The 12885-nt window shown below is 27.3% G+C and overlaps 1 protein-coding gene and 1 pseudogene across 1 annotated transcript; both read right to left on the reverse strand.

The window, feature by feature from the left end:
- Positions 1-3517: 3517 nt before the first annotated feature.
- LOC132947564 (uncharacterized) lies at positions 3518-4267 on the reverse strand (annotated as a pseudogene).
- Positions 4268-5121: 854 nt separating this feature from the next.
- On the reverse strand, positions 5122-6852 carry LOC132947565 (uncharacterized). Its single transcript, XM_061017865.1, has 3 exons — positions 6203-6852; positions 6000-6086; positions 5122-5229 (listed from the first exon to the last, which is right to left on the reverse strand). Exons 1-3 carry the CDS (start codon positions 6770-6772, stop codon positions 5122-5124), a joined length of 765 nt encoding a protein of 254 aa, XP_060873848.1. The 5' UTR covers positions 6773-6852.
- Positions 6853-12885: the final 6033 nt, after the last annotated feature.

Genomic DNA, 12885 nt, shown 5'->3' on the forward strand with positions numbered 1-12885 from the left:
TGAAATGAATAAATTAAAAATTAACACTTGGATAATTGACAGTATAATAGTACAATACAATACAATATTATAATACAATAGTATGATAAAAAATTGTGAAATTAAACGTAACTAATACAAAAACATAAATTGAGTAAAAAATATACAAATTGATAACCGGCTTACCGGCTTAATGATAATTGATAACGGCGTAACGCTCATATTATAATATTATCTTAGTACGTGCCTTATCATATACAATGGATGGAGCTACTTTAATTATTTGCTGTTTCTAACATAACACTCCACTTATTTGTTATTTTATAGTGATTGTTGGCCAAACGCATGCGTAATAACTCGTTGTTCCTTGACATTTTTTATTTTGTGTTCGAAATTCATAAAAATTTTTCTTTTTAAATCTAAGATTTTAAAATATAATACAAGATTCCTCATAAGTTTTTCTACTTTTATCAAAAAAAAAAAATGTCTACAAGCAAATCAAATTAAATTTTTATGAGCGTTTGAAATTCATATTTTTACAATATTGAATATTCACTTGATTTCTCATGTAGCGGGTTTGTTATTTTATTGTTATTCAAAAACGAATAACTGTAGATACATGAAAATTTTACTGAATGTTTATATTTTTATTTTCTACACACCATCAAATTTTGAAAATATTTTGACTCTTTTTGAGCTGTTTACGGTCATTGTCAGTTTTAAATTTTTTTAGTTTTTTTTCTTTAAATATCAATAAAATTTTGTTTGTTGGGTAAAAAGCATGAAAATTAAATGCAAGGCTCCTGATATATTGTTACAGTAGCAGTTGAAAAATATCAAAAATACATGTGCATAATTTTTTTTATTTAAAGTTTGATTTTTGAAAAAACGTATCAAATTAAAAATTTCATAATTATTTTGTAGGTAAAAATTTATAAAATGTTCAAATTTTATAGTTAATGATTTAAAATTTAAAACAAGGTTTCACTTAAATTGGTTATATATAAATTACTTTATTCACAATAATATCATCAAATATACTTGGTAATAACATAGGCTGGCTGACCGTTTTCGCTCAAAATCGTTTTTCTCATACAATGATATTATATCATTGAATTCAAATTTAACACCATCCATTACAGTGACCCACTTGTAACCTACTGTACAGCAGAGCGACATCCACTTACACACTTTTTTATATTTCACATTGAATAAAAAATACCAATATTTTTTCTTTTTTTTAACCTTTTTACATCAAATTATATAATTTGATACATATTTTAATATTTAATATATATAATTTTATTATATACATATTTTATTGTGAATTTCAAAAAAATTAGTCTTAAGTACATTTTAACTATTTATATAATTAATTCTGCGATTTGTTGAATTTCTGGATACTACATGATTTGTTGATTTTCTTCTAGGGGTTCAGTACGGTGGCATTATCAGACAGACATTAACAAATAACATGAACAGATATTATTATGCCTTGATTGCAGAGCTGATGTGATGAGGTCGTTGAACTGTCACACTGGTCCGGCCGCGGCGAATTCGGTATTTTTTATCTAGACGAAGACATCATATGCGGGTGCGATCCACCGCCTATGACCCACGTAAACGAACGATCAGAATAAACATATAGGAACGTATGTTGTGGAGACGTTGAAAGAATATATATTTTTGTGTAGCTACTAGCTATGCGGCTGCCGACGAAACCAAAGAACGGTGAACGAGTCGCTAGACTAGACCATGCGACCCTGGTACCACCGATCGGAATTCTTGAACACTTTTGTTGTTGTTGGCATTGTTTGTCGTTTGACTCGTTTGTATTTTGTTGTTAGTGAAAAAAATAAGGCGTAAAAACATGGTTTTGTACTTCAAGCAAGTAAGCTCATTCAAGCGGTTTGCAGTAAAAATATCTATTATACGAATTGCCAAGGTTTGAAATCAAAATAAACATTTTTGATTTTAAATTTAAATTTTGGTTATCGATATTAGTTTTTCCTGATTTAAATTTAAAAATAAAATATTGATTTTTGGTTTTATGACGTTTTTAATGAAGCAGAATATTGATTTAATAAAATTATAATATGATTTCCATTTTATATATAATTTTAATTTTTTTTATTTTAGTTTCTATTTTAAACTTAAAGATCACATTTACACTATTATTATTTGGATATTTGTGAAATATTTTCACTAAAATAAATTTGTTAGGTACCTACTATATAATATTTTTCTTTATTACTTTTACATTTCAACCAATTATAATCCAATTTAGTTTAGATTTTAGATTCTGATATTGATGAACTATATCAGCTAAATTTCTGTTACGACTATAGACTTTTAAAATCACAAAATACTAAAAATCCACCCAAAATAACATAATAAGCCAATAAATTGTTATACTTTTGAACATTTTCAATTTCTACCAAAGAAAATAACAATAAAGAATAAATATATACAGTATAATTCTAGGTAATATAAATCCAAAAAAACGTAAAATAAATTATATTTTTACTAAACCAATTACAGTTAGTTAAACCACATATAGTTAAACCAATTACAAAATGAGGAATAGCTTTTAATCATGAACTCCTAGTTGTACTTTATTGAATTTATTTCATACCTACATTTTGTGTTTGAGCGTAGGTACAATTATTATAGCATCTAATAAATACGCTGATAAGAATGTACGTATCAGATAATATGAACTTTATTCCAATAAAATTCCTTTCTACACAAACCTGAAAAAAAAATTTTTAAAAAAGCGGGTAATTGGATGTCGCTGTGCTGTACAGTAGGTTACAAGTGGGTCACTGTATAATGGATTGTATTAAATTTGAATTCAATGATATCATAACGAAAAACGATTCTGAGCGAGACGGTTTGTCAATCTAGATATAAAACCACTAGATCCCTCACTCCGCTCAGAATATAAAATTTAACAAGACAATACTACCTAAGTATTATCAATATAGTATATACCTGAGTAGCGAGTACGGCAAGTACAACATTTGCTAGCATTTAAAGATCAGATTTTTCGTGTTTTTGGGATTCCCAAAATGTTAGTGTTTGTTTTATAATGTAGACGCCATGGCCGTAAATTTGGCTTACTAGATGGGAGGGCTAAGGTTAAAATTTAAAAGTCCAGCCCCCGCACCATCTACATCAACATGTGATTTCAAAATATAGGTATATAAATACTTTAAAATTATTTATTTAATAAAACCATACAAAATTTAATTTAATTATTAATAGGTAATAACATCATCTTTATATTAATTTATATTTTTGGTATATTTTTTTCTATATACAAGATTTACACCTGAATAAATCTATTTTATAACATAAACGTTCGTAACCATGTTTTTTATCCGGCGTATGGCAGAGAAGCTTCTCTTGCACGCGGAGGAACTTATTGGTAATGTTAGAGCTACTTTATACAAATAAAACAAGTTTGGATAAACATTTTCCTGTAAAATAAGTTTTAAGTTAATGCTGCTGTTAATTCTTTTAAAGTACCATATGTTTAGACAATACAGTTTTTAGCAACGACCATTTCAGCTTTCAACGAATCAACAGAAATACTTAATAAATCCTAAAGAAATATAAAATATATGATTAAGTATTAGTCAATATATATTATATACACACAGCATATGGTTCTCATGAAATATTATCATTATATTTACTTTATAATGATCAATGAAGTAAGTACTTAATTCAAAATCTAGTTTGAAAAAGTTATCTATAGATGTTGCCAATCTTAAACTTTCAGACGTGAATTGTTTATTCATATTCTCAATTATACAATCCAATATAGGAAAATAAGAGTGACATTTGAAATAATCTTCTTTACTCTCCTCTAATTCCTCAGGGGTGTTGTACTAAGTACTTGTAAGTTGTAGTTGTACTCATAACAAAACTTGATAGACTTTTTGGCAGTAACCTTTTTCTTTTATAACCTTTTTTACAATTTATAATGAAAACATCAAACATTATTTAATGTTTATATTTATTGTACTAATATTATTCATTATTAAATTATACATACTTTGAAATAGTTTTTCAATTTGTTAAATTGTAATATTTCTTTCCACATTTGTGAAAACACAACAGGATTTCTTAAATCTTCAAACAATTTAATAACACTTTTTAGTACATTTGCCGCATTTTCTAGTGTAGGTGTCTTTGACTGCAGTGGATTTGATAATATATTAATCACAGTTAGCATCTTTTGAAGAATAAATAAATTAACTACAAATATTCCTTTTTGCATATTGGTGAGAATTCCTGATAAATTAAAATAATGGCTTGTATAAATAATATAAATTAGGTCGTTAATTTAATTATAAGAAATAAAATTGTATAAATTAGTTTCAAATTATAATTAATACCTATTGTTTCGTTAACATATTTATCATTATTGTTTTCAATTTCTTCTTTTAATAATGTTATGATAGAAGCATAACATTTTTGTACAGCCTCGCAAATTTTATATCGACAGTTCCATCTTGTGTCACTAAGTCGTGTTAAAGTATTTTTTTAATACTTAAATTATTTTTAATTATAAGAAATAAAATTGTATAAATTAGTTTCAAATTATAATTAATGCCTATTGTTTCGTTAACATATTTAACATTATTGTTTTCAATTTCTTCTTTTAATAATGTTATGATAGAAGCATAACATTTTTGTACAGCCTCGCAAATTTTATATCGACAGTTCCATCTTGGGTCACTAAGTCGTGTTAAAGTAGTTTTTTAATACTTAAATTATTTTGATGAGATTTTTATTTCTTGCTGGTTCAGAAAAGTGAACATACAATGACTCTAATGTATGAAAAATATTTCTTGATTCCTTTAAAGCAAACAATATAATAAATATATTTAATAATATACAACATATTTAAAAAATGATACAATATTTTCAGTTTTCACATACTTTTTTAAACCAGATTTGGTTTATCTTAACTGCAAAAAAAGTTGCAACATACATTAAAGCCAGTCTTTAGTTATGACGATTATTATATTCATCAAACATACCTGCCAAAAATACTGGGTTCTTTAATAATAGCACCTCACGCTGTTCAATAGATTTAAAAATGTGTTTAGCTAAAATTGAACCGTTAGACTAGAGACCATTGGATACTTTAAGCCATACTCCGTAGAAGTTACCGAGAATAATGTCCTGCTTTTGAAGAGCTAGAGTAGTTATTTTAACAGACGTTGATGCATCAACCTATACACAATTAATATATCTATTAGTTACTAATATATTCAAAAACTAAAAACTTTTATTTACAAACAATATTAACTGTATGATAAATAATATATTTAATGACTCTTAAAAAATAGTATAAGAAAATATAAAACTTTAAAAGTTAAACATTTGGATAAAAAAGTATACTTGATAACTCAATAACTGTATAAAAAGAAAACCACTGCATACTTCATACATAGACGTTTTTGTCTCTTAAATAGTTAAATTAGTATATTCTAACTAAATATAGTAGTTACCTATCTTGGATAATTGTATGAAAAATAATATTCCTAGTATTCACAGTTTTAAATAAAATAAAGTAAAAAATTAAAATAACAACATCAGACTACAGTCGAATTTGTGCATTAATTTATTTCTATTTTCAATAGTTAGGTATAGTATAAAAATGGTCCAAAGTCTATAATTTTTAAATGGACAATGCTCATATAATAATGATTTGACATTCTTTTTCTTATAAGTTTTACCACTGCTAATTCTAGTGTTATAGGTAAAAAAGTGTTTCCGATTGTTATATTAAAGTTACTTATCTATGGTTTAATATTAAATGTATACTACTGTACAATAACTGATACCTGCTAATAAGTTATAACTTATAACTTAAATCATCTACATAGTGAATCTCTGAAGGGGCAGCACGTAACAACATTTTTCTTTCAGAACTGCAATTTTAAAAATGTCTTTTTCATTTCAGAAATTAACTGGTCTACATTTTTATAATATGCTCGTACTTCTTCACAGACGTTATGACACGCATGAGCCAAACAAGTTAAATGAATAATATTCGGGTACAAAGTTTGAATTGTACTACCCGCTTTCTTCATAAAGGAGCCGCGTCAGATATAAAAAGCAAAATATTGTTGTATTTTACATTAGTTGGCCACAATATATGCATTGCTTTGTCAAATAGCTGGGTAATTGTACTACTATTTACCTTATCTAAATAGTCTGTGTGAAGAAGATACAAATTTCCAGGACTTTCTGGTTGTAGAATTCCAACTATTATGTTAGCCACGTTTCGGCGTTCTGAATCTGTGGTTTCGTTAATACACACCCATATTTTATGTTCACCTACAGCTTCACGAATTTTCGACAAAACCTCTTCATAGCATTTATCAAAGTATCCTTTTCGTAATGTCGATTCGCATGGAATATTTTTGTTGCAATATTTTGATAAAAAAGATCTAAAAACGTCATTATTCAATTTATTCATAGGGATATTTGCCGCAACCAACGCGTTACACAAATCGTAATTGAAATCTGACTTAATGGTATTTTTATTAATGAAAGGCTGAATTTTTTTACTATTTTCAATTTTTGCAAGCGCATTTTTGTGTTTATCTCTTCCGATATGTTGCTGAATATGGAATTTTTTCTCACTTGACTCTTTGACGTCACAAATTTTACAATATAAAATTAATCCATCGGTTGAAAAAATATTTTCACCGAATTCTGAAACATACTTTTTCAACTTGGAATTTTGATTTTGTTTAACTTTTGGCATAATTAAAAAAACAGAATAAAATAAACGTGTGGAAAAATTATTGAACAACAATTATTGCGATCGACAAATGCGGGCGGACTGACGAACTATCTTGAATCACGCATTACGAACGTATCTTAATCTTTAAATAGGTGTACGGGTAATTTTATGGCCATACCAAATACTCGATAAGACGATATCGATAAATATTTCGAATAATAAAACCCATTTGTAGCGATAATACCCAAGCTGTGTATAAAATTATAAAATCAACTGAAAAATTAAACACAAAATAGGCATTTACAAGTAAAAAGGCAAAAAAAGGCAAAAAAAAAAGGTTCCATCGTCTAAGAAATTAAATGAAACACATTTTTGTATAAAAATTATTTTTCTATTATGATTAATAAAAGAAAGGCATTTGCCTTCAAATCTTAACCCTAGTTATAATCAATTATATTTTTGAATTGCAAATCATAGTAAATTGTATAGATTTTAAGTTATTCGTACCAAGATAAACTTGTCAGACAAGTTAAATATTTAAATTATCAAATACAATTTATACAATTTTTTTTTTAAATTCATTTATTACGGCTTCAACATTATAGTCATTAGCCGGGAACAAAAACATATTTACATGTTATTTACAATCATCATAATATTTAAATAAAGGTAATACAGTACAACGGAAATGGTAATAATAGTTTAAGTAATAATAAAACATATTTTTAGTAACTATTTAAATTCTATTGTATAGATTGGTTATTTTAAGGAATGTTATTAAGGGGATTCCATCCGGTGATTTTCTGTCTTTGTCTAACACACGCGTGACATAGTATTGTAGACGAGTTTCTTGCCAAACATACCAATTTATCTAATCAAGCGATAAGAATTCTGAAAACAAATTTGAATTCGTCGTAAAATCTACTTTCAAAAATGTTTGATATTATCCCCCAAACTCCTAAAAACATCATATTATTTCAATTTTTGGAAATGTTAAAATCAAAAAAACAAAATTGTGGGAAAGTCGATTTCAAGTAGACTTGACTACAAATTCAAATCTGTTTTCCGAATTCTTATCGCTTCATTAGATCAATAATTGGAACCTGTCTAAAATCCTATGTCGCGCGTGTGTTAGACAAAAACAGAAAATCATGGTATCGAATCCCTTTAAACAGTTAAAATGGTCTATACTTAAAATATCTTTTAATGTTAGATGTGGAAAGATTTTTCTTTCTTCGGTTAGATTTGGGCATTCTAGGAGGAGGTGTTTTATGGATATAAGTGAGTTGTTGCAGAGTTCGCAGGTTGGTCTCGGTTCTTTTCTCATTAAGTGGACGTGTGGCCAATTTTTTATTCGTGTCCATATCACTTGTTGTCGTCTTGTACTTTATTTAACGGAGGAGTCTGGTTTGGTGCCAAAAAAGGTTTTATTTGGTATAACTTGTTATTCTATTCCTGGTCAGTTTATACAATTATATAAATAGTTTATATTCATTATTGTTTTTTATACAATGTTAGTGCATTTTAAAGTGGATTTGGCCAACCCTGCCCCCCCTAAATACGGGCCTGCATTTGCCTATATCATACCTATTCTATAAATGTTAACTCAATAAATGATAATAATATAAAATTACATAACATATTTAGGGGCCATCACAAATTTGAAATAATTATAATTTAAATAGAAAATTGGGTTAAAATTATTGGGAAAAATGGCAAGTCTTCCTCTCAACTAACTGCATGAAATTTGATGTATGATTCGTGCACTTAGTATTTTATATGCTGCTTCTCAATTTTTGATTTACGAAGTTTACAAATTACTGGACATTTTTCGGCAAATTGTATATGTGAAGTATCATAATAACGTTTAATGTTGTAGACTTTTAAAACAGCTACTGTCTGGTGGCAAATCAAACAAATGCCTATGTACTTTACTATCGGTTTTTACTTTTTTTTCATTATCTGCGGACCGGGTAAAATTTATCCGAGGGCAGTATGCGACCCGCAGGCTGCCATTTGATGACCGCTGGTTTAGTGTTTACTGACTTGTCCATTTTAAATATTAAGAGTAGATGTTGCAAATAATAAAAAACAGAATCAGTACTTAGCTACAGCTCAAACACAAGGAAAATAGGTTTAAAATAATACCTATTGTATTCTTATTAGATAACCAATATTAAACGTAGGTTTATACCTACCAATTTTATTTGTATTTGTTAAAGTGGTTGTAAATCTTAAAATAATTTAATTGTAATCATAACGAAATTATTTACTTTGTAAGTGTAGGCATATACACAATTAAATAGGTAATAATGCTGAAGTTATTGCAAAACGTTGTTGTTATTTATTAATAATTTTGAAATTTATGCCTGGAGGGCAAAACCATTAATTAAATAAGTATATCTACATAATTTTAGCGGTGCACACGAATTGCGTACCAAGTCAGGTAAACGAACCTTTTTGAACGAATTGCGTCCCGGACGCAATTCATGTTACTTTTAGCCTTAAGATATTTTTTAGTGGTTTCCAAATTTATTAAAATTTTTTAACAATTTAAATATTTATCACAAATATTATTATTATATGAAAACTAGCTTTTAGTGGGTTTGTACTTTTATAGATATTTTTATAAAAATATTACGGACCATACGGACTTTCCAATCAATAAGTAATTATGGATTACAAGCGAGGCACTATATAAGATAACATCACACATACTACATTATATACTACATCATGTTAACACCACAGTGATTAGATACAGGTGCCCGATTAATGACACCACAATTGTCTAACAAGTAACATTCGGTGCCTACATTATTTTGGTGTGGTCTGCAGTGTGCTCATATTTGCTATTTATTCATTCAAATTTTTTATTAAAATGGAAAATGAACTTATTATATCAACAATGTAAAGTGAAAAAGGTGAAACATTAAAAGTTGTTAATGATTTTAAATTTGGATATCACAAAAATTATTCGAATGGAGATATTAGATGGAAATGTACAAATAAAAACTGCAGATCTTTTTTACGGATAGATACACAAGATAAACTAAAGGTTAGTGTTAGTAATTTAATTCACATTCATGAAAAACTAGAATTAAAAATTCTGAATCGCCAAAAGTTTAGCAATAGTTTAAAACGGAAAGCAGTTACAGACGTATCAGAACGACCTAGTAAATTATTTGATAGACAATTAAAAGATGAAAACGTGTTTACACTAACATTAACTGATGTTACGTATATAAAGAATAATATGCATTATGCACGTAGAACCAGTTACCCTCAATTACCAAAAACTATAAGCGATGTTCATTCTATTTTAAACTCGATAGAAATTAAAACTACCGACAATGAACAATTTGTATTTAATAACTCGAACACTGGCATAGTTATGTTTTCATGTCAAACTAACTTAAGCTTTTTTAGCAAAATAAGTGTATTTTATGTAGATGGAACTTTTGAATACTGTACTGAATTTTTCTGTCAGTTATTCACAATTCATGGATTTCATAATGGTTTTTATATTCCACTTGTATTTTTTCTATTAAAAGATAAGCAAACATTGAGTTACTTTGAGGCATTTCAAGCAATTAATCACGAAATAATCAAAATAAATCCCTCATTTTTCCCAAAAATAATTTACGTGGATTTTGAAAAGGCAATACACAATGCAGTTAATAGAACATGGCCAAAAACCTTAATAAGAAGTCGTCGATTTCATCTCGGTCAGTCTTGGTGGAGAAAAATACAAGAACTAGGCTTGGCTTCAGACTATATCCAAAATAATGAAATAGGCAAGTACTTAGCATTGACGTTTGGATTATCTTTCCTAGAACCACAAGAAGTTGGAGATTTTTTTTCGTTTGAAATGTCTGCTATTCAACCAGATGAACACAAAATTACAGAACTGTAGATAAAAAGGTAACACGAATTGCGTCCGGGACGCAATTCGTTCAAAAAGGTTCGTTTACCTGTTTTGGTACGCATTTCGTGTGCGCCCAATTTTAGAGCCCCTAGGATCCGTGATTGGTTGACATTGAGTGGCTAGCTAAAACCGCTCAAAAAGATGCAAAATATTTTGAATATTACGTATATTAAATTCTCATATAAATATTTAGTGTAAATTTAAGGTATCTACGGTTATTATTTTTTGATTTAAATCAAAAAAAAATATATAAATTTTATCAAAAACTAGTTTTCCTGAAGAATCCTCGTTTTTCCTTTGTGACTATGTATTTTTAATATTTTTAACTGCCAAGGTAATAATATATTACGAGCCTTGTATTAGATGCTCAAGCTTCTTGACCCAACGAATAAAATTTATTGACATTTATAGAAAAAGAAACTAGGTGGGCAATTTGTGAATTTAAAAAGGTGGGTAAGTGGATGTCGCTCTGCTGTACAGTATGTTACAAGTGAGTCACTGTAATATATGGTGTAAAATTTGAATTCAATGATATAATCTATGGAAAACAATTCTGAGCGAAGACGATAAGTCAGCCTATGCTATTACTAAATATATTTGATGATATTATTATGAATAAAGTAATTTATATATAACATATTTGCGTGGAATCTTGTTTTAAATTTTCAATCCTTAGCTATAAAAGTTGAACATTTTATAAATTTTTAACTACAAAGTAATCATGAAATTTTTAATTTGATACATTTTTTCAAAATTCGAACTTTAAATAAGTACTTAGTTATAAAAAAAATTGTGCCTATATATTTTTAATATTTTTCAACTGATTTTATAACCATATCATATATACCTTGCATTAAATTTTCACGCTTTTTTACCCAACAAATACAATTTTATTGATATTTATAGTCTATAGAAAAAAAAACTAATAAAATTGAAAACTGACAATGTCCGTTAATAGTTCAAAATGAGTAAAATATATTTTTTTAAATTTTATAGTGTATAGAAAATAAAAGTATAACATTCAGTAAAATGTTCATACAGTTCTTCGTTTTTGAATAACAACAAAATAACAAAACCACTACATGAGAAATCGAGTGAAAATATATTGTAAAAATATGAACTTCAAACGCTCATAAAAATGTATTTTAATTTGTTTGTAGACATTTTTAGATTCTGAGTGGAACGATGAATGTATTGATTTTACAATAATATGTGTTTTTGTTATTTGTTATTTTGTTTTGTGTCTTTGTACACGATAAGTAGTCGAAATAATGCTTCGATTTTCAACTTCAGTATCTTGTTCGAAAAAGAATATTCTTGGTCAATTGGGAGGTCAAAATTTAAAAAAAGCGTGAAAATTTAATACAAAGCTCCAGATATATTGTTGCAATAGTAGTTAAAAAATATTAAAAATACATAGGGACAATTTTTTCTTATAAGCATTTAAAGTTCAAATTTTGACAAAATTTATCAAATTTAAAATTCAATAATTATTTTGTAGTCAAAAATTTATAAAATGTTCAACTTTTATGGCTAAGGATTGAAAATTTAAAACAAGGCTCCACGTAAATAGGTTATATTATATAAATTACTTTATTTACAATAATATCATCAAATATACTTGATATTATCTGATATAGGCTGACTGACCGTTTTCGCTCAGAATCGTTTTTCTTATACGATGATATTATATCATTGAATTACAATTTAACACCATCCATTACAGCGACCCACTTGTAACCTACTGTTCAGCAGAGCGACATCCACTTACCTACCTTTTTTTTGATTAAGGTAGACAAACTTATGAATAAACTTGTATTATATTTTCAAATCCGCCGGTAGATTGCCTAACTGATAATATTATACTGCTATGAATCAGAATTTTTATTCCGGGCAACGGAAAAGTTAAGATTAATTTTGAACACCATACACCGAATGTTGTGTTATGTTATCCACATCTTACCTAGGTATAGGTAATATTAATTTACCTGTAAGATCTGGATTCTGGGTATTTTAAATGTTGATATTTTGTATTTTTAATCATTTAATAATATCTATTCATTTTTAGATTGTAATATCTTATACTTTTTTAGCCTATATAGGTATATTAATTTTAAAGTTTTAATTTTTCATACTTTTAAATAATAATTATGATACCGTTATAACAGTAAAAATGTTATCTATGTTTTATCTTTGAATGAGTAAT

Source organism: Metopolophium dirhodum, chromosome 6 (genome assembly GCF_019925205.1).
Source record: "Metopolophium dirhodum isolate CAU chromosome 6, ASM1992520v1, whole genome shotgun sequence".
NCBI classification, from domain to species: domain Eukaryota; kingdom Metazoa; phylum Arthropoda; class Insecta; order Hemiptera; family Aphididae; genus Metopolophium; species Metopolophium dirhodum.